Source organism: Ahaetulla prasina, chromosome 1, assembly GCF_028640845.1.
Source record: "Ahaetulla prasina isolate Xishuangbanna chromosome 1, ASM2864084v1, whole genome shotgun sequence".
Taxonomy (NCBI): Eukaryota; Metazoa; Chordata; class Lepidosauria; order Squamata; family Colubridae; genus Ahaetulla; species Ahaetulla prasina.
Window position 1 is genome coordinate 282026860 of NC_080539.1, and position 22025 is coordinate 282048884.

The 22025-nt window shown below is 39.6% G+C and overlaps 1 protein-coding gene across 1 annotated transcript; it reads right to left on the reverse strand.

Moving 5' to 3' along the window:
- Positions 1-2450: 2450 nt before the first annotated feature.
- LOC131187921 (uncharacterized) lies at positions 2451-3314 on the reverse strand. The gene is made up of 2 exons (XM_058162715.1): positions 3261-3314; positions 2451-3167 (listed from the first exon to the last, which is right to left on the reverse strand). The coding sequence occupies exons 1-2, from the start codon at positions 3307-3309 to the stop codon at positions 2476-2478; spliced, it is 741 nt and encodes a 246-aa protein (XP_058018698.1). The 5' UTR covers positions 3310-3314; the 3' UTR covers positions 2451-2475.
- Positions 3315-22025: the final 18711 nt, after the last annotated feature.

Genomic DNA, 22025 nt, shown 5'->3' on the forward strand with positions numbered 1-22025 from the left:
GTGGTTTGTATTTTCCCACACAGAGGTAGCCAAACAGGATTATATAGTTCTTGATACTAATGCATAGTTCTCTGGTTTACAGACACCAAATAACCATGGCTTTCCATAGAACTACAGAACTACAACCCATAGTGGTTACTTCTATTCAGCATTCAGTTTCAATTTTATTTTATTTATTTATTTTATTTATTTTATTTGATTTTTATACCGCCCTTCTCCCGAAGGACTCAGGGCGGTGTACAGGCATAATAAAACCGACAATACAATATACAAGTTTAAAATACGATTTAAAAAACTTATTTAAATTAGCCCAGTGATTAAAATTTACCATACTAAAAAACCCCGTTTAAAATTAATAAATTTAACATTAAAATCCCAATTTAAGCCAGCCCCGCGCGGATAAAAAGATGAGTCTTGAGTTCATGACAAATGTCCAAGGTCAGGTATTTGGCGTAAACCCGGGAAGCTCGTTCCAGAGTGGGAGCCCCACAGAGAAGGCCCTTCCTGGGGCCCGCCAGCCGACATTGTTTGGCGGACGGCACCCTGAGAAGTCCCTCTCTATGGGAGCGTACGGGTCGGTGGGAGGCGTGTGGTAACAGCAGGCGGTCCCGTAAGTACCCAGGTCCTAAGCCATGGAGCGCTTTAAAGGTCATAACCAACACCTTAAAGTGCACCTGGAAGGCCACAGGCAGCCAGTGCAGTCTGCGCAGGAGCGGTGTTACATGGGAGCTACGCGTAGCTCCCTCTATAACCCGCGCAGCTGCATTCTGGACTAACTGAAGCCTCCGAGCGCACTTCAAGGGGAGCCCCATGTAGAGAGCATTACAGTAATCCAAGCGAGAGGTAACGAGCGCATGAGTGACTGTGCATAAGGCATCCCGATCAAGGAAGGGGCGCAACTGCTGAACCAGGCAAACCTGGTGGAAGGCCCTCCTGGAGACGGCCGTCAAATGGTCTTCAAACGACAGCCGATCATCCAGGAGGACACCCAAGTTGCACACCCTATCCTTTGGGGCCAGTAACTCGCCTCCAACAGCCAGCCGCGGCTGCAGCTGACTGAATCGGGGTGCCGGCATCCACAGCCACTCCGTCTTGGAGGGATTAAGCTTGAGCCTGTTTCTCCCCATCCAGACCCGTACAGCTTCCAAACACCGGGACAGCACTTCAACAACTTCATTGGGGTGGTCCGGGGTGGAAAAGTACAGCTGGGTGTCATCAGCGTACTGCTGGTATCTCACCCCGAAACCACTGATGATCTCACCCAACGGCTTCATGTAGATGTTGAACAGCAGGGGCGAGAGAATCGACCCCTGTGGGACCCCACAAGTGAGGCCCCTCGCGGTCAACCTCTGCCCCCCTGTCAACACCGTCTGCGACCGGTCGGAGAGATAGGAGGAGAACCACCGATATACGGTGCCTCCCACTCCCAATCCCCCCAACCGGCGCAGCAGGATACCATGATCGATGGTATCGAACGCCGCTGAGAGGTCTAATAGGACCAGGGCAGAGGAATATCCCCTGTCCCTGGCCCTCCAGAGATCATCCACCAATGCGACCAAAGCTGTCTCCGTGCTGTATCTGGGTCGGAATCCGGACTGGAACGGGTCTAGATAGACATCTTCATCCAGGTGTTGGGGCAGCTGTCGCGCCACAGCACTCTCTACAATCTTCGCAACAAAGCGAAGGTTGGAGACTGGATGATAATTACCCAAAATAGCTGGGTCCAAAGAGGGCTTCTTTTTTTTTATTTTTTTTTTATTGAAAGAGTTTTAAAAAACAAAAACATTTTCCCCCTTTTTCCCCCCCTCCCTCCCAAAAAAATCCCCTTCCCCCCTCCCTCCCCCACCCCCGACTTCCCGGGTCAATCACAAGGTATTGTTATACATAAACCAAACATAGAATAAAATTTTCCCTTCCAATCCAAATAACCACATCCAAAGCTTTTCATCTCCCAACCCCCTCCCCATTACATAAAATAACTTTCTAATTATTCAAAGGCAATCTGATATTTCTTAATCTGATATCTGTTTTGTAGATAATCAATCCATTTTTTCCATTCAATTAAATATCTTTCCTGCGTATTGTCTTTTAAAAACGCTGAGATTTTAGCCATCTCAGCCAAATTAATGACTTTCAGTATCCATTCTTCTATTGTAGGTACCTCTTCTTTCTTCCAGTATTGTCCAATCAACAGTCTTGCTGCTGTTATTAAATTCAGAATCAATTTAGTCTCAATCCCTGTACAATCCGTTATAATTCCCAAAAGGAAAAATTGTGGCAGGAACATGCTTCTTTTCCAAAGCTGATGCAACAAAATGTTTACCCAATTTTGAGTTAATTAAATATTTTTGGTCTGATAATTTTATATGTGTCTCTTGCAAACAAATCACATCATTTTTAAATTGTTTCAAGTAGTGAAATATTTTCCTTCTTTTCTGAACTGAATTCAAGCCATTAACATTCCATGACAAAATTCTATTTGCCATTACTGGCCTCCTGAAGCTTTGAAGCAGACAACGGAAGCTCCTCCTCCGGTATCTTCCGTCTAGCTCCTCCCACAGCTTCCATACTGGGATCCTGACTTTTACTTTGAGACTGTTGCTCTTCTTTACGCTTAAGAGCTCCTCTTGTCACCCTTTGCTCTTGTGGTTCCTCTAATACTGGCAGCAATGAAGGCTCTTGGATCACCACGCCTTCTTGAATCTCTTGAAGTTTTTCTATCACTTCTATTTCGACTTTCAAAACTGTAGAAAGAAAATCCTTTGCCTTTAAAACAGTGTCAATTCTATATCTCCTTCCTTGATAGAATACTGTCAGTCCAACTGGCACCTCCCATCTGAATTGAATCTGATGTTTTTTAAGTTCTTGTGTAAAAAAAGCAAATTCCTTCCTATCTCTTAACATCTTTGAAGGAATCTCTTTCAGCACCTTCAGCTCCTGTTCTCCAATTTTATAAGTTGTCTGATATGAAACTTGCAGAATCTGATTTCTCATAGTCCTTTTCACAAAATAAACCACAATGTCCCGAGGAAGCTTTCTCTGTCTTGCAATCCAGGAGTTAACTCTATATATTTTATCAATTTGGTAAGCTACCTCTTGGGGTTCCACTTCAATAAATTCAGCCAATGCTTCTGATATAATTTTTCTTAAGTCTTCTCCTCGCTCTTCTTGCATACCACGAATTCTAAGAGCTCCTTCCATAAGTTTATATTGTAATATCACAACCTGATCTTCATTTTGATCCACTTTTTTCTGAACACCTTTCATTTTGTCTTCTAAATGCTTATTTGACTGAGAGATCTGTTGCATTTCCACTTCCAATCCTCAATTTTTACTCAGTCCTTGAACTGCCATGAGAATATCTTCTTATTTTTGCATTAAAATTCTCCATCATCTCTTTTTGCCTATCTTCAGAAAGTTTTAATTGTTCTTTCAATATTTCCTCAAGACTTGGTTCAGATCCCCTTCTTCCAGAAGGCTTTAAAGGTTTAGCTGCCATTCTGTCTTCAAAAGAATCAGGAATTCAAACTTAATAACTTTCCTTCCTCCTTTCAGTATAAAAAACTCCGTTTGTAACAATCCACAAATAACGCTACTTTATCGTACTAAAAATTTTACTTTCACTTTCAGACGCCATTTTAAAAGTCAATTAATCAAAGACAAAGAAAGGTTTCAAGTTTCAAAAGGGAGTCGGTACTTGCCGTTGATTCTACATCAAAGATCGAACGCCAGAAATTCCGTCTGCTTAGAAAATCAATCAATTTAATAAGTCCTGTTGAGCAGAAGCGACTCTCCCACTCCTTTTCCTGATAAAACAGGAGCGTGTTGAAGTTGGAGGAGTGGAATTCGGTGGGGTCATAAATCCAGGAAAATTCGCCTTAAGAGCAAACCCCTGTCAGACCTGCCACTTTCCACAACTCTGATAACCTCTTTCACCCAGAGGGTATGCTAAGCTCAGTGAACAGTGATTTTTTTTCTGTTTCACTGACTTTTACAATCTTCTAACACGGAGTGCTCTGTTAGAGCACCCAGCAGGAGCGGTGATGTCACTGGAGCCGACAAAGAGGGCTTCTTAAGGAGGGGTCTCACCACCGCCTCTTTCAAGGCGGCAGGGAAAACCCCGTCCAACAAAGAAGCGTTGATAATCCTCTGGAGCCAGCCTCGTGTCACCGCCTGAGTGGCCAGTACCAGCCAGGAAGGGCATGGGTCCAGTAAACATGTCGTGCCGTGAAGCCTCCCCAACAACCTGTCCACGTCCTCGGGAGCCACAGGGTCAAACTCATCCCAAATGTACTCAACAAGACGTGCCTCCTCTCCCTCGCTTGGATCATCCCAAATTCGGTCCAGACCATCCCTCAGCTGAGCGATTTTATCGTATAGATAACCACTAAACTCCTCGGCTCGTCCCTGAAATCCCTCGTCCCATGAAATTTTCAGGTTTCATTCAGCCCATTACCAAATCTAGGCAGCAATTTAGCAATTTCACAGTCTTGCTATTTTTAGAAAACACAAAAAAACAGGGTTGTTATCTGATGACATCAACTACTGATGACTTCTCACGTTAGACTTCAAGATCAACTCATGCTGCATATAGCACATATTTATATAACTAAAAGCTATGGTTGGATCAGAGAGAATTTCCATTATTGCTATAGAAAACTAGGCTGATAGGATGGGCTACTTCCTCACCATATCTCCCTATCTATGAAGCCTGTGCAGCTATGTATCATTGGTAATGGCATTAACAACGCAGACATCAAGTAGAAACAACAAGATAGCATACTTCCTCACTATAGTTTCTTTCTTTAAAATGTACTTTCCCATTTTAGCATTTAATAGAAAAATGGAATTTACTTCTGAACTCCCAACCTTAAAATGAATGATTTGGGAATAAGCTCCAAAGAAGAATCCATATGATGCAGTGGTTGAGGTTAAGACTGTGCAGTATCTCACATCTGCTCTGTTATGAAGTGTGAAGCAAATCTGGCCCATGGACAGAGCAGTAACTGACTCAAAAGCAGCTTTTCCTCTTTTTATCTTTGGAACTGCATCCATTATTCAAGGGATGGATTGCCATGCTTTTGACGGTGAGTCAGAAACATGAAAAGAGAGGTAAACAACACAAGTTGTATCTTGAGGTTTGCCTGGAGTTTATTTAACTGTTGAGGCTGGCAAGAAGAATATCCAGTAATATTTGCTAAGGTTTGCTATGGAGGCTATTGTAATTTATAAAGTATTAAAGTATAGCAGGTATGATTTCCCAAAATGAGGGGAAGTGTATCACCATGATTGTTGACATTTCTACGTGGACAAATATTTGAATGAATTTTCAGTCAACCTACTGAAAGCACAAAGGAAGCATATGTTATTTGTACTCCCTCTTCTCTGTTGTATATCACTCTAATTATCCTATTGAATAAAATGGTAGTGGCAGACCTGATGAGTAAAACAGTGGTTGCGCTATTGTAGCTACTAGTGTGTTAATTCTTTTTACATTACTGATAGGAACCCAAATTAAAGATATTAACTTTTTGAGAACTTGCTTAACCTTGCAGTTGATTAATCTTTGATAGCTCTACTTGTGGCAACTGAGGAGGGACTATCAGCAAAACAACTTCAGTATGTCCTGATTAAGCACATAAACAGAGACCAGAAGCCCTTAACCAAATGTCTCAGTATGGAAAGGCAACAGATAATAATAGTCCTTTGATGTTAAAGATAAAGATGACTTATAAACAGCATGAAGTCAAACGTCCAGGACTCCTTCCAACATTTTCTGTATTGACATTGTGACAGAACTACAGGTATGGCATATGTAGAAGAAACTTTTTAAGACAAAAATACAATAGATTTCTAGTTAAATAAAGTTAAATAAAACAAGGACATATCTAGTCTGCCTTGTGGGACAACGCACTGTATTTAATTGGGGGAAAAGATTGGAAACTATTATGCATGTATGCGTATTTTGTAGGCATCAAAATTTCACTTCCACCTTTGGGATAATTAAAATAGCTTCTCACTGTGAAGCCAAAAACATATTATTTAGACAACCAAGAGTGGGTTGTCAAACTCCCCTCAAATGCAGATATTTCCCTCTTGTGTGAAGTGTACTGTTTTGATTACATAAGCAATTGCACTTGGAACATTTAATTATAGTGTAGTAATTTACTCTCTGACTGCCTTTCATTAGATTAAACACAGGCATTACATATGTGAAAAGTTTTAAAACGCAAAAAATATTTAAGTCTGATGTCTATTTCAGTTTGTTGAAGGCTGTGTTTTATTTAAAAATAAAGATTATTTTTAATAGCCCCCTCTCTCTTTCCCTCTCAAATAAAATATTAATATTAAATGGCCAGTTCAACTTACTTTTACATTAATTTGGTTAATGAAACCAATGGACTGTATCTCTTCAAACTGATGATGATTTTTGTGGAAACATTCAACGAAGCAGAGCCTTTCTCCATCAGTGACAAGAAGTTGTCAAGAAATCTGGAGCTTTTTCAGAAATTGGAAGTTTCAAAGTCTTCCATCAAGAGATAACAGCAAACTTTTCATTACAGCATTAAGGAAAAAAACTGAAGGAGAAAGAAATACAATTATACAAAATGAAATGTGCGGGTGGAGAGAATACCTAGAAATAAATGCTTAGAGGTAGCAGAATAGATATTGAAAGGTAAGAAGAAAAGCAAGAAAAATAAATCGAAGGCAAAATAAAACACTTCTATTTTCTTGTATGAAAGATGGCAATAAAATGACAAACAATATAGATAAGACACTACCCTTTAAATAATTCCTGCTGAAAACTGAATGTATCTTTTTGTTTCAAAATAGATGGAGATATCAAATAAAATCTATTACTGTTTCCATATTTGATTTAAAAAAAACATATTTCTAGTTCAATTCTATTTTTTAAAAAGGACCCATATCATTATCATCATCATCATCTGGTTTATTTTTATCTTCCTGCCTTGAGGGCATTTGAAGACATAACAGAAAAAAAAGCATAAACATTCAAGATGGAATAAATATAAATCATCTGTCAACTGACTGAAAGTGGCTTCACTAAACAGAAAAATCTTGACTTTTTCTAAAAGAGGCTGATACAATTTTCAACAGAGCACATTCCATAACATGGCTTTAATTAAACTGATTTCATATATCAATTATATAATTAAAACATTCTGTATAAAATGCCTTAAACAGATTAAGCACAGAGAGGGTAAAGATATATTTCCTACTCTAATTTAATTCTGAACAGAAGAAGCCAAACAAAGCTTTTTTCACTATTTACTGCTCTTGTTGATGATGCACCAATAATACATTTTATACATGGTCCAATTACAGTACATATCAAATTAACTTACAATAAAACTGATAATTGAATGAGTTAAAACTACATGAAGCATCATGTATTTATAAAAACAATTTTAAAAATGCAAACAACATGTTTATGTTCAATAGACATATCAAAATGTGGTAATAATGAAGAGACTATTTCAGCAAAGAAGGATGTGTTAGTTATTTCCTGAGCCTACTCAACAATGTTATGTAGCTCGCTCAATAAGCTGAGAAGAACAGTGGTCAGGAGAGCATAGGTGGACCAGACAGCTACAAATGTCTTCAGTTTTTGACACCATCTAAAAGTCATTCCCTACAATTAGATCGGGTAGTACATTAGTACATGCTATATCAAAATTATAATTTAATTTTTCACAAAAACAAGCAATTGTATCTACAAAGTGTTTCACACATTTGTCTCAGCAGAATTTCGAGGAGTGCTACAACTACTTTCTAGGGCTGGGGTCCTAACCTTTTGGCCTTTTGGACCTCAGAAACCAAGTCCATAATTTTAAATCCCGGGGACCACTAATATGAATCCATATGAAGCGCCTGGACTCCTATGATGGGATGGTGTCCAGTGTCCTTCAGGCACTGTTCCTCCTCTCCCTTTCTCTCTTTCTCCCCCCTCCCACTCTTTCTCTCTTATTCTCTCATTCTCTCTCCCCCTCTCTCTTTCTCTCTCCCACTCATTCTCTCTCTCTCTCTCTCTTTCTCCCCCTATTCTCCACTCTCTCTTTCTCTCTCTTCCCTCACTCTCTTTCTCTCTTTCTCTCTCTTTCTCTCTCCCCTCTTTCTCTCTCTTCCCTGCTCTTTCATTCTCTTTTCTCTTCCCCACTCTTTCTTTCTCATTCTTTCTCTCTCTCCCCTCTTTCTCTCCCATTCTCTTTCTGTCTTCCCCCCTTTCTTTCTCCATCTCTCCCCCACTCTTTCTCATGGGCCAGCCAGTGTCTTGGGGCTGAGAGGAAGTCAGTCATCCCCCTGAGAGATTGAAGTGCAGGAATACCAACAAGGGATAGAAGAAACTTGCAGCTTTGCAGCACAGCCCTTGCTGGCTGGAATGAGGTAATGGTGCAAGGGGGGCGGTGCAGGCGAGCCCAAGCAATGAGTGGCTGGAACCCTGGGCTGTTTCTTTCTCCTGCTGTAGTTTCTGTCAGCTGAATCCACCAGTGGCTGTCCCCATCCCTCATCTTCCCTTCCCAGTCACTCCTCACCTGGCAAGGTAAGGTCAGGGGGGATGGAGATTCACTTTATATTCCATAGTGGGAGCGAAGCTTCATCTCTTACTGGATCTTTCTCTCTCTCTCTCTCTCCCACTCTTTCTCATGGGCCAGCAAGTGTCTTGGGGCTGAGAGGAAGTCAAGCATCTTCCCGAGAGACCGAGGTGCAGGAGCACCAACAAGAGCTGAAAGAAACATATTCCTTTCTGGAATATGGAGCGAATCTCCATTCCCACCCTCCCCTCCCCTTGCCAGGCAAGGAGTGATTGGGAAGGGAGGGTGAGGGATGGGGACAGCCACTGGTGGATTCAGTCAACAGGAAGCTACATCAGGGAAGAAACAGCCCAGGAAGAGACAGTTCCCACCACCTGTTGCTTCAGCCTGCCTGCACTGCCATTCCCCCCACCTTGCACCATTATCTCATTCCAGTCGACAAGGGTTGTGCTGCAAAGTTACAAATTGCCCAAACCTCCCTCAACAGTGGAGATTTACAGCCCCACCGTGAGCTGCCTGGCCAGTCCCATCTTCAAGAGCTCTAGTCACAGGACTGGCCATTGCTTATCCCAGAGCAGCTCCTCCACCCGGTGCGCCACGGACCACCTACATTTTCTCATGGACCACCAGTGGTCTGCGGACCACCGGTTGCTGACCGCTGTTCTAGGGCAGATAACAAGTGAGATCATGATTTCCCTAAAATAAAGGACAGAAAATAGAACATGGTTATATGTGCTAATGTATGTACATTACTTGTGTTCTATTTTGTCTCCTACCAGATTTCATTTTACAAAACTTCTCAAAAACCCAGGAGAATCCCTCGCTCCCCCAAAGCAAGCATTTAAGATGACTGTATCAGAATCATGTTCTGTTCCTTTATTTCTTAAAGTAATAAGGCTCTTTAGAGTGGTATAGGCTTTACTTTTCTGAAGTTTAATATATAATATAATATAACAACAGAGTTGGAAAGGACCTTGGAGGCCTTCTAGTCCAACCCCCTGCCCAGACAGGAAACCCTACACCATCTCAGTCAGATGGTTATCCAACATTTTCTTAAAAATTTCCAGTGTTGGAGCATTCACAACTTCTGCAGGCAAGTCATTCCACTTATTAATTGTTCTAACTGTGAGGAAATTTCTCCTTAGTTCTAAGTTGCTTCTTTCCTTGATCAGTTTCCACCCATTGCTTCTTGTCCTACCCTCAGGTGCTTTGGAGAATAGTTTGACTCCCTCTTCTTTGTGGCAACCCCTGAGATATTGGAACACTGCTCTCATGTCTCCCCTAGTCCTTCTTTTTATTAAACTAGACATACCCAGTTCCTGCAACCGTTCTTCATATGTTTTAGCCTCCAGTCCCCTAATCATCTTTGTTGCTCTTCTCTGCACTCTTTCTAGAGTCTCAACATCTTTTTTACATCGTGGCGACCAAAACTGGATGCAATATTCCAAGTGTGGCCTTACCAAGGCATTATAAAGTGGCACTAACACTTCACGTGATCTTGATTCTATCCCTCTGTTTATGCAGCCCAGAACTGTGTTGGCTTTTTTAGCAGCTGCTGCACACTGCTGGCTCATATCTAAATGGTTATCCACTAGGACTCCAAGATCCCTCTCACAGGTACTACTATTGAGTTTATTCAAGAGCATTCAAGAATCCATCAGATTCCATACATCTACAGAAATGGACCATCTTAATGGGTCCCCCCCGCCCTGAAATCAAACTTCATTACTTCTTATTTGGGAATTGGAAAATAAATGTAACATCTCCCATACAAACATCAGTTCACATGAGCTAGGGCAAAAGATAGTGGGCATGCAACTTGTTGTTATAATTGAAGTTTCGAACATATCCAGAGCTGTCAAGGAGGCCTTAAAACCCAAAGTTATCTCTCTTGTCAAATTTGACATGAATGTTGAAGCCTCCACAATTACTATCTTTGAGTTCTCCTGTATGACACTAAAGGTCACTTAAACTTGCTCAGTCACGGAACCTTTTGGGAAGCAAAGTAGATGGCACACAAACTGTATCCTAAGTCTGCTTTATTGATCTGCACCAGGCAAAGATCTGATAGACTGCTTGAGTTGAGAAAGAATTCCTTATATAAGATGTCATCTTATGGATCACAGGAACTTGCTCCCAATCTGAGTTGAAGCTGACAGTTAGGTCATAATCATATCATCCAATCTTTATTTATTTTATTTATTTATTTATTTTGTCACACAGTATATATAAGCATAAGTATGAAATAACTTTTAATCCCGGAAGATGGCGACCAGGAAGGTTGCACCGGAGAAATGCTCTCTGTAAAAGGGCTCTTTTGAGCTCTTAGGAGAGCAGTTTCCCCGAAGATTCTTTGCTGGCGATACTCCAGAGCCGAAGGTTTTTCCAGGCTGCCGTGGATTGAGGCTGCCGAGGTTCTTTCAGGCTGCTGAGGACTCAGGCGGTGGGCGAAGAGTCGGAGACCGCCGGAGCCGGGACTGCCGCTGCCGTGGGCCATCGACTGAAAGAGGCTGGAGCCGCCCGCTACCGCCGGAGCCGCCGCCAGCCCTGTGAAACTTTAAATTTCCCACCAAGGAGATAAAAGCCCAGCAACATTTACAACAACCCTAATCAACCTATCCCCAATCGGCAGGACTGCTGCAGGACTACTGGTGAGTTCCTAGGAGACTCCAGTCTCCGGCCTCTACTGTCTTTTTGAATCTCCCGCCATTACAGCCACCTGTAAAGAAGCTTCTTCAACCACCCTTTCTCACCATTTTAAATTTCCCGCCAAATCTCACTGTTACCATAGTGACTCCCCATTACCATAGCAACTGCCAAATTGATTACCATTTAAAGTTAAAGAGAGAGATATAAAATCAAAGATAATTGATTAAGTGACAGATACTTAATCATTACTAAAATTGGAAAGTGTGTGAAATAAAACAAAGGAATAAGAAAGATCATCATTATGCCAGCCAGAAAATCAAACGCTGATAAAATCTTAGAAACAAGATTAACAACCATTGAACAAAACATAGATAAAAGATTACAAGCTATTGAACAAAACCTAGAAAAAAGAATTCAAAATATTGAACAAAACCTAGAAAAAAGAATTCAAAATATTGAACAAAACTTAGAAAAAAAAATTCTATCAGTTATTGAACAAAGTTTCACAAATTTGATAAAACAAATTTCAACACTAAAAAATGAAAACTCTAATGATCCAAATCTCTTCCAAACTCATCTATCATCACAAAATATACAACTTACAACTCAACCTAGACAACAAATTAATACAACACAACCTAACCAACAAATAACTACTAATCAACTAATCAGAGATGCAATGGAGAGAGGACAAAAAATAAATAATGCAATATTATTTGGACTTGAAAACACAAATGAACCAGATATCAATAAGATTCACAACATCATTGGAAATTATAATTCATCAACCATCTCCCCAAATGAAATAATTGCTGTCTCCAGAGATGGACCAGAATATAAAAACAGCGATGGGACAACAGCACCAAGATTTTGTAGAGTTATATGCACTAATGAGGACAGTAAACGCAAATTCATAAATACTATAAACTCAATTGCTAAATCCAACCCTACCTACAGTAAACTTAGATCACGTCCTGATCTATCCTTTCTACAACGGATACGCTCGTGAACTTCGCACAGAACTTAAAAGAAGACAAGACAATGGTGAATCCAACCTATACATCGACTACCGTGCTGATTGCATAAAAAATAAAACCTGCAATCAAAAAATCACCTCCAAACCCCCCACCACCCATAACAATCAACCAGCCATCCCAGTATTCAATCAAGTACCCATCCCCCTACCTCCCATTCAACCAACCATCTTACCAGCCATCCAACCAACAGCCATCCAATCAACAATCCAACCAGCCATACAACCAACCATCCAACCAACCATCCAAACAGCCATCCAAGCAGCCATCCAAACAGCCATCCAAACAGCCATCCAACCAGCCATCCAAACAGCCACCCAACAATCCACCCAACCAGCCATCCAAACAACCATCCATCCAAACACCCAAAACTACCATCCAACCATCTATACAACCATCTATTGTCCACAACCCCAACCTACTAACACCCAAAACTAGGTATGCACGCCCCTTACCTCTTCAACACCAATCATATCAGATCTCAAATGCAAATTGATAAATGCAAGAAGCATAGTCAACAAATTACCTGAATTTATCCTCTTATTAAACAGTGGCACATTTGATATCATTTTTGTTTGTGAAACATGGCTGAATTCATCCCTTCCTGACTCCATTATCTCAAACAAAGAATATCAAGTCTATCGATCAGATCGGGAAAACCAAGAGGTGGTGGAGTGGCTATCTTTACAAAAGACACTGAATCTAAAAATATCCAAGTAGCACATAAACTTTCTCTTCCTGAAACTATAGTATGTGACCTATCCCTTGACACTACTCTTCGATTCTTACTATGCTACAGAGCCCCCGACTATGACATTACCCACGCAAATATGCTAACCTCAATGCTAACATGGACTACCTCTTGCCCATACCCTCTCATCTTCCTGGGTGACTTAAATCTACCTCTCATTAACTGGACAACTAATGAATGTTCAACTGACCCAATCCATACTACACTATACAACGCTGTTACAAACCTAGGTCTTGAACAACTTGTAACTAACAATACAAGACTCAACAACTGCCTTGACCTCATCTTCTGCAACAATCCAAACTCAATTTATGGACTACAAATTAAAGAACCTTTTTCAAACAGTGACCACTGCATGATTGATTTTCGTCTCAATATACGTCCATACTTAAATCGTCATAACAACAGAACTCCCAACTACAACTTCAAGAAAGCCAATTACGACCTTATAAACAACGATCTTTCACTTCTGAACTGGCAAAATCTGTTTGCAACCTGCATAACCGCTGATGACCTCTATAGAATCTTCCTACTTGAAATCAATAGAGTCATTAAATTATATGTACCACGAATGACTACCATGTCCAAGAAAACAAACTACCCATATCAATAAAAAGCTTCAATCAAAAAAAATCCTCTGAAAAGAAACAAAAAGGCTATGTTACAAACTTCAGAAACCGCTACAGAAACATATGCAACCAAATAAAACTGAATGCACAAATTACCACACCAAGCAAGAAGAGAACCTTCTACGCACAAATTCCAATCGTGCCTTTTATAATTTTGTCAACAATAAACTTAAAGATTCAAGATCCATCCCACCACTAAAAGATTCTAACAACAAAGAATGCAATGACGAAACAGTCAAAGCAAACCTCTTCAACATTTTCTTTGGCTCAGTTTTTGTTAACTCCGATAACACATATCCAACATTCCACAAACGAACCAGCAATGACTATGATGATTTAACTCATATAGATTTCACAGAAGACAACGTTGGTAAAGCTCTTCACAACTTAAAACCATCGCTTTCTATTGGACCTGATGGTCTATGTGCATATTTCTTAAAAACTTTCCATTAATATAGCTGAACCCCTAAGTATTATCTTTGATAAAGCTTTCACTACCAGTTCTCTTCCCAAACTTTGGTCACTAGCCACAGTCATCCCCATCTTCAAAAAGGGAGACCCCAGCTTAGTCGAAAACTACAGACCGATCTCCCTTTGGCCACCTGCAAAGTCATGGAATCTATCATCAATCAATCCATTACCTCACACTTAGAAACTAACAACCTACTCTCCAACAAACAATTTGGTTTCAGGAAAAGTTATCATGTAACTTACAACTTCTCCACTGCAAAAACATATGGACTTCAAATCTAGATCAAGGCAAATCAATAGATGCAATCTACATAGACTTCTGCAAAGCTTTTGACTCAGTAGTACACGATAAACTTCTCCTTAAACTAACATCCTATGGCATCTCAGGACCCCTCCACAAATGGATATCTGCTTTTCTGTCTAACAGACAACAAGTGGTCAAAATTGGCAATGCTTTATCAAATCCTGTTCCTGTCAAGAGTGGCGTTCCTCAAGGCAGCGTCCTTGGACCAACACTCTTTATTCTATACATTAATGATCTTTGTGACCATATCTCAAGTAATTGTGTTCTCTTTGCTGACGATGTCAAACTATTTAACACCACAGACAACACTTCTATCATTCAAAACGACCTTGACCATCTAACCGCTTGGTCTAAAATTGGCAGCTCCAAATTTCAACCAGCAAATGCTCAGTCTTACATATAGGAAAAAGAACTCTAAAACTAAGTACATACTAGATGGACATTACCTTACAGATGACCCCATCCCGTTAAAGACCTTGGAGTTTTCATGTCAAATGATCTAAGTGCCAAAGCCCACTGCAACTACATAGCAAAAAGCTCTAAGAGTTGTAAACCTAATTTTATGTAGCTTCTTTTCCAAAACACCACACTACTAACCAGAGCATATAAAACATTTGCTAGACCAATTCTAGAATACAGCTCACCTGTTTGGAACCCTCACCACATCTCTGACATCAATACAATTGAACGTGTCCAGAAATATTTTACAAGAAGAGTTCTCCATTCCTCTGAAAACAACAAAATACCTTATCCCACCAGACTTGAAATCCTAGGCTTAGAAAACTTGGAACTCCGTCGCCTTCGACAAGACCTAAGTTTAACTCACAGAATCATCTATTGTAATGTCCTTCCTGTCAAAGACTACTTCAGCTTTAATTGCAATAATACAAGGGCAACCAATAGATTTAAACTTAATGTAAACCGCTTTAATCTAGATTGCAGAAAATATGACTTCTGCAACAGAATCATCAGTGCTTGGAATACTTTACCTGACTCTGTGGTCTCTTCCCATAATCCTAAAAGCTTTAACCAAAAACTTTCTACTATTGACCTCACCCCATTCCTAAGAGGACCATAAGGGGCGTGCATAAGCGCACAAACGTGCCTACCATTCCTGTCCTATTGTTTTTCTTTTCTTCTTCCTATATATGTTTATATGTGTATATACTATATAATCTTTTTGTATGATGTTGTGACAAAATAAATAAAATAAAAAATAAAAACTATACAATATATAAGCATATATATGAGTATGAGTATGTAATAACTATATTAATTGGATATAACAAAAGAAAACAATAGGACAGGAATGGTAGGCACGTTTATGTTCTTATGCACGCCCCTTACAGATCAGGCCCCACCTCTTGACTAAGTCATTGTGTCTATATAGCAAAATGAAATCACATTCTTTTTAGATGAGTCCGACTTTTAGAGCTTGGTAACATCTACAAGATATAGCATCAACTACTGTGCCTCAGAGTTATTTATGGGCCTGATTTAAATTACCAGCTTGGAGCTTAATTTTAAAGTCTTAAAACCGTATGACAGATTTTCTTGAAGAAATGTATCCATTTATTCATATCAGCCCGCATCTGCAACTAAGTCCTTTATCGTTTACTCAGCAGTGAGTATAATTGGGCTGTCAAGAACAAAAGAAAAGTCTTTCTCGACAGTAGCCTTACTGCTGCACACACTTTCAGCTGCAATTGATCAGTCTTCATTGTAAAAGGCTTTTCCAATAGCTTGAAAACTTACTTTTGTATGTGAACGCTTTGTGGATTGTGACTGGAGAATTTAGCCAGATCGTTACTGATGCTTTGTTGTGTAGAGCTGGTGTGTTTAAAAGTTTTCCTATGGATTCTTAATATTTTATTTAGAGTTCTTTCTTTTTATTTAGATTTCTTTCTTTTTATTTAGATTTCTTTCTTTTTATTTAGATTTCTTTTGAGGAAACCATCTCAAAAGACATGTTTTTTAAAGCAGCTTAAAAATGTTTTTATCATTACTTTTGCTCCTCTTTTCATTTCCTGTATCACTGGGGCATGGCCTATTTTGTACTAGATATGCACAAGCCAGTCATATACATTCCAATATATATACTCTACCTGGGAAATACATCAGATTTCCAATCATTCAATGTCATGCTATTTATGGCATGTATTTCCTAGCAATATGTAAAAACTTATAGCACTGGGCTATCTTTTCATCTTTTCCCAGATGGTTCAACAAATACTGTAATGGACTTTGTAAGCCTGCCCACTGCTATTAGTGTTTGTTATTCAAGACACAAGTCAGTGGTGGGATTCAGCCAGTTCGCACCTATTCGGGAGAGCCGGTTGTTGGAAGAAATCTTATTTTGCTTTTTCTCCACTTTACAAAGCTAATCCTGTAAGGAAGGCAGGAAGGAAACATTCTGATGCTGTTTCTAGCCTAATCTTTATTGCCCGGCTTACAGAAACTGCCTCTCGGGTTAACCCTTGTTAGGCAAAGCACCTCATCAACGTGAGTGACATTGAGTTGGCCACGCCCACACGGTCACATGACCACCGAGCCACGCCTACCCAGCTGGTCATTAGGTCAAAGAACCGGTTGTTAAATTATTTGAATCCCACCATTGACACAAGTAATTTAGGTATTTCTGTAGAAAAGGAACTTGGTAGTAATTCACAGCCAAGAGACCATCAAGAACACTACGCTGTTATATCAGATCGCATTTTACAAGGATAGGTTTTATCAATCATCAAGAAGAGTTGGGGAACTGGGATTATTTTTTTCAGTAACTTTGGATAAAAATTTCTCAAAGGAATCAGTGTCCCTTCAAGTTAATAATATATACATATATACATATATCTTGAAGTATGTTTGCTCATTCACCTCTAAAAGATATAGAGAGGTTCTAATAACTTCCTTGTTTCTCTTGAGTTCTCTCCTCCACGTTTTCTTGTGCATCCAGGTACAACTGCAAGGACCTTTAAAGTGCTTTTTTTATGCCTTTCAGCACTGCATCAAGATTAAAAGCTATTAATGCCATCCAAAAATTGAAAACAAGGTCATGTGACAGGCAACACAAGTTGTTGAACTTGTAGTAAGATTGGTTGAGCAATTCAGATAATGGCTAGTACATCTAGCCAAATAATCATGTTTATAATGATTGCCATCTTCAAGGATTATAAAAGGTATTGAATGATTATAGGACAAGGAAAGGTAAAAGAAAATTTTCTTGAAATTGAGATTTTTTTTCCATAGCCAAGAACAATGTGCAGTGTATCAAAAATACTTACTGGATTTTTCCCGTATGTGAATAAAAATAAATTTATTGTTATTTTGTTATTATTTGGAGCTAGTCCTTCCTAATTATTATTTTCAGAATTTTTTTATCCAATGTTTAACATTAAAGAGCTAGTAAAAATAACTCATGAAACAATTTGCATGTTCTAAAACCTAGCGGTATTGATTAATCAAAGCCCAGGGAGACATACAGCATATTTAATGGAATGACCTTTCCATTCATAATGATGCCTTTAAATTTAGAAATTCACAGCGATACTAATGCAGCTCAATAATTGCATAAGGAACCCTAAATAAAAGGAACGGGAATTTCAATTTTTCAATAACATGCAGTTACAGCTGTAGGTATGCAAAATTTGAAATCAAAAGATCCATTATTTGGGACAGATGCCTTCTGATTGACAGAATATAGTGTCAAAAGTGGGGTTAGAATTACAATGTCAATGCTGCCAACTTGGTTGCTGGAACAAAACAAATTTGTTCCTTACTTTTCTGACAACAAGCTTACACTGTAACATGTTTTTCCCATTTTATTTTTCCTTATCTATAAATGAATTGATAACCAATGCAATACCAAATTCCATCCCATGGGTAGATAAACTTTTGCCCTAAATGGACACATTGGAAATTTTGAGACCATATTATGGGTTTCTTCAAAATGGCAGCCACGGGTGAGGCTGCCAATTCACAAAACGACTGTTATTCTAGGCATGGTCATTCACAAGGCTCCCCTTGATAAGAAAACAAACTGGTGAGATTAGTCTCTACAATTATTTCAGTCCTTAGTGTGCTTGTAATCATCCCATTTAAATATAGCATTGATTTTAATGACTGATCTAGATAGGTTCTTATTTGTTTAGTATTTTGTTCTGAGCTGGCATGGAGTATTATTATTTTTTGCAAACTGAGTACCTATACAGACCCTTTCAATAAAATACAGTACATTTAAAATAGATTTAAATGAAATATTTTTTAATAAAAAAATCAATTATGACACTAAGATTACAAACACCTGCATGTTTGCCTATGAGATCAATGAGACACAGTTGAGAAAAATAGAAATCTGATGTTGTTGGACAAGTTTTTATAGGATGCTAATTTTCCAGTTAAATAATAACTTTGAAAAAGCAATCAAAGTCGGATGGTATAGAGATCCAGTGGCGTCAGGGAAAACGTCCATGGCAAATAGGAGACTGAAACCATCAAATTGTTAACTGCATATCCTACCCCAGTATGAGTCATATACATTATGGAGGGCAGATTGGAAATAGCTAATCCAGTCACCCATTACTTTTCAATACTTGATTTTGCTATAAAGCTTTCTGGTGATGTGGTGGTCATCGTGAATTTAGAAGCTCACTACAATTGACAAGCAAATACTCTCTGCTTTGGGACATCTGCTCTGACATCTGGTATTGAAGACACGCAGCCTGTGATTTTGGGGCATGGCAGGAGTCATTAAAGTTACTTTTTAAAACCATCTGAATTAGAAACTAGCGCTACATCTGATGGTAAAAACTCCAGTTTAACTATGGGGATGTGTAAATAACAACTTCTTTTTATGGTTCCAAGCCTCCCCTCATTTACTTTTAATGGATTGGCTTCAGTTCTAATATTGCTTTTGAGGAAGAAGAGCCTCTCATTCACGTTTTCCATGCCATGTGTAATTTTTATATATTTTTGTCATTTCTCCCAGTGTCCACTGTTGCTCCAAGTCAAAAAGCCCATATGTTGCAATTTGTGGTTCCCAGTCCTTTTGTTGCCTTTCTTAGCACCTTTTCCAGCTCTAAGCTACTGCTTTCCAGAAGTGATTTTAGGACAGAAATCCAAATACAGCCTCACATAGATTTATAATAGATTATCATATTGGCTGATTTATCTTCAAAACCATGATGTTTCCTTCCAACCACAGGACTTACCTGTTCTGGATTAGAAACATTTTGGATATATCAGTGATAAGCCAATTCAGCAGTTTCATTAGGTATGACAGGCAACTGATCTTGGATAAATGAATGATCAGGGAATCTTTTTTCACATGGTTACCACATACCAGTGGGGCATGAACTCTAAATTCATTCACAGAGGAAGGAAGGAATTTGATAACTGTTTCCTATGGAGTTTGGTGCAAACTGTGACCTCATCTTGTTCAGACAGCAGAGGGAGGGAGAGATGGAAAGAGCAGAGGATATCCTACAGACGGCTCATTTTTGAACCAATCAATTCTGAAGACTGCTGAGAGATGACCTTCATTCCACATAAAACTAAGTGAGGCATAGCTCAGGATATAAACATGGTAAAGATGCATCATTTATAACACTGATTTTTAATTGCTACCATATGTGCTGGTAGAGCTTGGAGATGTTTCATGAAGGTAGGAGGCAGAATGAAATGTCAGTTTGATCCCGTTAAGGCCAAGGATTCCCCTTATGAACCAAGATGGAAAGCAATTCATTTCTGTTTAAATACTGAATATGTTTTTGCTGACCATTCATAATTATCATGCAACCTTATTATGTAGAAGCACTGAAAAGCCTAAGGCAATTATGATGCCTGCAAGGTTTTTGTCTTAATCCTGAGGTAACAGGATTAATGTCATTGCTACAATTTGCCATGTGATGTTTCTCTGGTGTCAGAGAAAAACAATATTTCCATGATGGCTAGCTTCCTATCAGCTATGGGAAACCTTGTTAGTTTTCTTTCTTTCTGGGAATCATAAAGCACTTTGCTCCTATTGCAAAAGTAGGAGGTCAGAATGAGGGAATATCCAGAGTAGAACATGGATAGTCACATTGAAAAGCCTGAAACTTGGAAGGACAGAAGAGGATGTGTTTCCAGATAAATGCAGTTTATGAAATACTTGGAAACACACACACAGACCCACAGGCACACACACATGTTCTCTGTCTCTTTCTCTCCAGTGAAGCAATACTATTGTCGTGTCCCACTCCTCCGCTGACGGCCGGGTCAGGAAAATCCGAATCAGGCTTGCCTCTGCAGCTCTGCCCAAAGTCCTAGCAAAGTCCTCAGAGCAGGCAGGAGACCAGAAAGTGACTTCAGCAAGATAAGTTCGACTTTGCCTGGCTCAGAGACTGCCAGAAAGCAGATCCTTTATATAGGCCATGGGGTGTGGCTCCATGACTCAGCACTCATTAAGGCCTGCCCCTCCCTTCCTTCTGTTGCCTCCGCCTATCCAATCTTCTGATGCGAGGGTCACTCCAATGAGCTGTTGGTAATAAACCCTCCTCAGGCTCACATGCTGTGGAGGAGGGGGAGGGGTCTAGCTGCTCCGTTTGCCTGGGCATGGAGTCAGGGCTGGGGCCGGGAGGTGCTCCTTCTTCTGCAGTTTGTCTGGGCATGGAGCCAGGACTGGGGCCGGGAGGCATACATTCCTCTGTGTTCGGGAGCAGATAAGAAGGCCCCGGCTGCTCTGAGGGCGGGCAAGACACAACAACTATCAGTGTTCATGTTAATGCTGTCAATGATCCTTCTAGATTAATTTTTCATGTATTTTTTAAAATCCCTTGTCACGCAAAATGAAAGGCCCCAAGTCAAACTACTGAGAGGCCGTATCTTCACTGAGAAGGGAAGAGAAGCAGAAGGTGGAAGGAAACATGCCTTTCAGTTCCCATGACCTTGTTGTGCTGATAAACACTTCCAAATTGAGGGAAATATGGCCTTCACTTTTGCTTGATGCCTCAACTAAGACTGACAACTCTTATTATTCTCTCTCAGATATTTTACAGCCTCTGGTAGGACTCCAATTTTGTCTTCAGCTTAAAATGCTGCAAGGCACCCCTTAACTTTCAAGCAGCTTTCATCACCCCTTTATTTAAACATTTCTACTGGAAAGGCAAACAGAAATGTGTCCCTTAGCAATGTGTGCACCACATACATCATCTTCAGGTATAATATGCTGAATGTGATGGGGTCCAACAATTGCCAAAGCAAACCAATCTGTTAATTAAAGTGGACTGAGCTGCAAATCAAAAGTATTCATGAGCAGCTAGTTATAATTTTTAACTTATACTGAAATTTAAAATAATATGTGGCATATTCTAAGCATTCATTGCTATAATTCAAAGTCCAAGTTCCATTTTAATCATACTGCTTTTAATTATATTTACATATGCATTTTTTATTAGTAAGTTACAAATTTTCCTATAAATCTCTCTGGAAATGTGGTCAGGGAGGAGGATAACGATAAGATCTAGTGTCTTCCAAGTTAACTTTCTCCCCCTGGGAGGGGAAAATATTTTTCTATTCTGTTTTCTGTATTTTTGCTCTGATATTAGTTGTATCTTGTTAGTCTACCATTTTGTAGGTATTCTCTGTTTGGAAAAAGCA

Coding starts and splice junctions, on each gene's coding strand:
- LOC131187921 (XM_058162715.1), bottom strand. CDS start 3,309: ATGCAACAGATCTCTCAGTCAAATAAGCATTTAGAAGACAAAATGAAA. Junction 3,168..3,260: donor TTTAGAAGACAAAATGAAAG/GTGTTCAGAAAA, acceptor GTGGTATGCAAG/AAGAGCGAGGAGAAGACTTA.